The sequence below is a fragment of the Sinocyclocheilus anshuiensis genome, unplaced genomic scaffold (assembly GCF_001515605.1).
Source record: "Sinocyclocheilus anshuiensis isolate Anshui unplaced genomic scaffold, SAMN03320099.WGS_v1.1 scaffold1153, whole genome shotgun sequence".
NCBI classification, from domain to species: domain Eukaryota; kingdom Metazoa; phylum Chordata; class Actinopteri; order Cypriniformes; family Cyprinidae; genus Sinocyclocheilus; species Sinocyclocheilus anshuiensis.
In genome coordinates this window covers 25,033-27,920 of record NW_015557158.1, presented here as the reverse complement: position 1 = coordinate 27,920, position 2,888 = coordinate 25,033, and the positions used below count along the sequence as shown (strand labels likewise).

The window sequence follows — 2,888 nt, the reverse complement described above, 5'->3', positions numbered from 1 at the left end:
TCAAGACTTTTTTTTTTTTTTTACTTTAAACTGTAGCTTCTGTCCAAAATACAAGTTCATAATTCTTAATACAATTTCCTCCGTAAAAAAACTTAATCCCCTGTTGTTCTCTCACAACAAAATCCACCAACATATTTGTTTAGAACAGTTTTGGACTGTTTTCACTTGTAAATGGTGCTTGATCTGTGCATATTTCTGATTCAAATGAGACAACTTTTTCACTTGGGAAAGAAATGTTATGGATTATGGACTTGTAATTTAGCTGGAAGCAACGGTTTGATATTAAAAATGTCTTAATGATGGATTTGTTTCTTATAAACACACAGCTTTTAGATTCACAAATGTTCACTGATAGACCGGAGTCGTGTGGAATTCTTGTGGATTATTGTGACGTTATTATCAGCTGTTTGGACTCTCATTCTGACGGCACCCATTCACTGCAGAGGATTTATTAGTGAGAAAGTGATGTAATGCTACATTTCTCCAATATGTTCTGATGAAGAAACAAACTCATCTAGATCTTGGGTGGCCTGAGGGTGAGTACATTTCAGAAAATGTTCATTTGTGGGTGAACTATAACTAGAAAGTACAAGCATTTGAAATACATGTTACTATCTACACCAATTTATTTGTATTATTATTATTATTATTATTATTATTATTTTTATTTTTTTTTTTAGTGTAAAAGACAGCTAAAAAAAAATAAAACAAATAAAATGTTAAACAAGTACAAGAAAGAATGTGTCATTAAAATGCCAAAGGCAAATCACTTTTGCGATTTAAAATGCTTAAGGTTGCTTGCAGGCAATTGCACATTCACATAACCTTTTGACAGTAGGCTTTTAACAATGCCTGGGCAGTTTACAACTCCTCCGAGTGCATCTATATAGACTCTTGTAATTGCCAGAAATAGAGCTATTCACCTGATTCAATGGGCCATATCCAGGTATTCCTTAAAGAGCTTTTCCTTTGTGAAATTTGGATTTAAGGGTCCAATCAGGTAATTGCAGTTTCTAGATGAATGCTCATGGAATTCAAGAGGACCTCATCCTTAAATCATTAAATCGATAAAGTCCATTCAGTCAAGAGCTGGTGATGCAGAAGGGTGAACTTTCATGATTCTCTTGATCCCGTCAGTCACCCAGGTACCTAATAGCAGTGAATTAAAAGTAATCATTAGTCAAGTAAGTTAGCACAGGATGTGAATGAAATATTATTGTCTGAAGGAGCATGATGGCTTAGACAGGCACATTTTTTAGGAATAGGACCTGAAATAGGGTATTTTCTTTTCAGCAAATGGTCAGTGAAATGAGGGACTTAACCTTCATAAAATGTTAATTGACAACTTCAGTATATGATACTAAATATGAATGCATGAGCTGGTTTATTTTCCATTAATTATATATGAGGTTTGCAGGATTAATTACTTTGGGACCAAATGTTGGTTTTATAGCTATTGAATAACACAATTTCCAATAAATTATTTTTGGAATTATTTTTCCTTACAATAATGTGGGTACTAAAATAAAAAGATTAAAAAAAAAAGAAAGAAAGATATTTTGTTAATAATATTATAATTTGCTTGTCTTTCTTGTATATATATATATATATATATATATATATATATATATAAATATATACAGTAAACAACAACTTTGGATTCATGAAAAGTGCCAACAATTTTCTTCACAGGATTGTGTTTCTGTATAGCTACTGATCTAAAAATGGCATCCCACCAACACACTGTCGATAAACAACATGTAGTCATAAGAAATGCCTTTATATTACATAACACATCAGAGGAATATGTGTATGGAAGAGTATGTTGTATTTATTCCTCATGTGCAACAAACAGTTTGCTGATTAGTTAAACAGCTATAGTAGTGTCAGATCTTGACATCAGAAAGATGTTTGCTCAGTGTAAATCAAAAGGCTTCATACCATTCGCATAGAATGTGTTTCCCCTTGCCACTGCACAAGAGTCAGGATTAAACAGCTCTCTGGAATACTTAATCTTGATTGGTCAATTGCAGCATTGTGGAGGGAAATTCTGTTGTATAATGACCATTATGCAGTATATTTGACCTTTGACCTTGTGCTGTACAAGCTGTGCATGATCAGCTGATTATACCTCTTACTTATCTGTTCTGTGACACATTATACTCTTGTTTTCTAGTAGTGAAAATCAGTTTCAGACTGATGTCCTTCACCTCCGCCAGCACGCTGCCCTCTGTGCTGTCACTAACACAGTCCTGCCCATCCCTCACCGCCATTTTTCTTTGTTTCCTAGACACAGCAAGCCCACAGGTCAGCGACGAGAAGAGGGTTCAACGAGATTGGAGTGATTTTAAAATTTGATGACTCCTTCTGCTGTCCTGCAAGAGACAGCCATCAGCCCTAAAGAGTAATTACATATTTTTTTATTCTTCTGAAATCATATGTTATGTGGGATTTTAGAAATGTATTTTTGTACATGACCATTATAAAACTTATATCAACCTAATTTAACTTGTTTTTAAAATTATAATCAAATACTTTCCATGTAGTATGTTAGTCAAGTCACACTTGTACTCCTCGTGATTAAAAAAATAAATAAAATTTGGAAACCAATGGGAAGCGAATTTCATCGAAAGAAAATCTTACTAAAAGCTGATTTATTTTTTTGAGACATCATCCTCAAATACTGAGCACATTTCGTTTGGATTAATGGCTTTATGGATTCTTGCTGTTTTAGAGTAAAACATGTTTTGGAAAATATAGATTTCATATACAATTTTAAAACTGTACTTCCCTTTCAGTCGGTCACTCTCGACGTCACGTCGGATGACCGACGAATTGGGATCTCGCTTAGAGAGACCAATCTACTTCGAGTGTAAACTAAACAAGCC

At 33.8% G+C, this 2,888-nt stretch overlaps 1 protein-coding gene across 1 annotated transcript in view; it reads left to right on the top strand.

The window, feature by feature from the left end:
• LOC107678250 (leucine-rich repeat and fibronectin type III domain-containing protein 1-like protein) overlaps positions 1–2,888 on the top strand; it is a 148,785-nt gene that overhangs the window by 124,372 nt on the left and 21,525 nt on the right. Inside the window, exon 5 of the mRNA XM_016473456.1 lies at positions 2,291–2,404. Coding sequence (XP_016328942.1) covers positions 2,291–2,358 — 68 coding nt within the window. The 3' untranslated portion in view covers positions 2,359–2,404. The remainder of the gene's footprint in view (positions 1–2,290; positions 2,405–2,888) is intronic.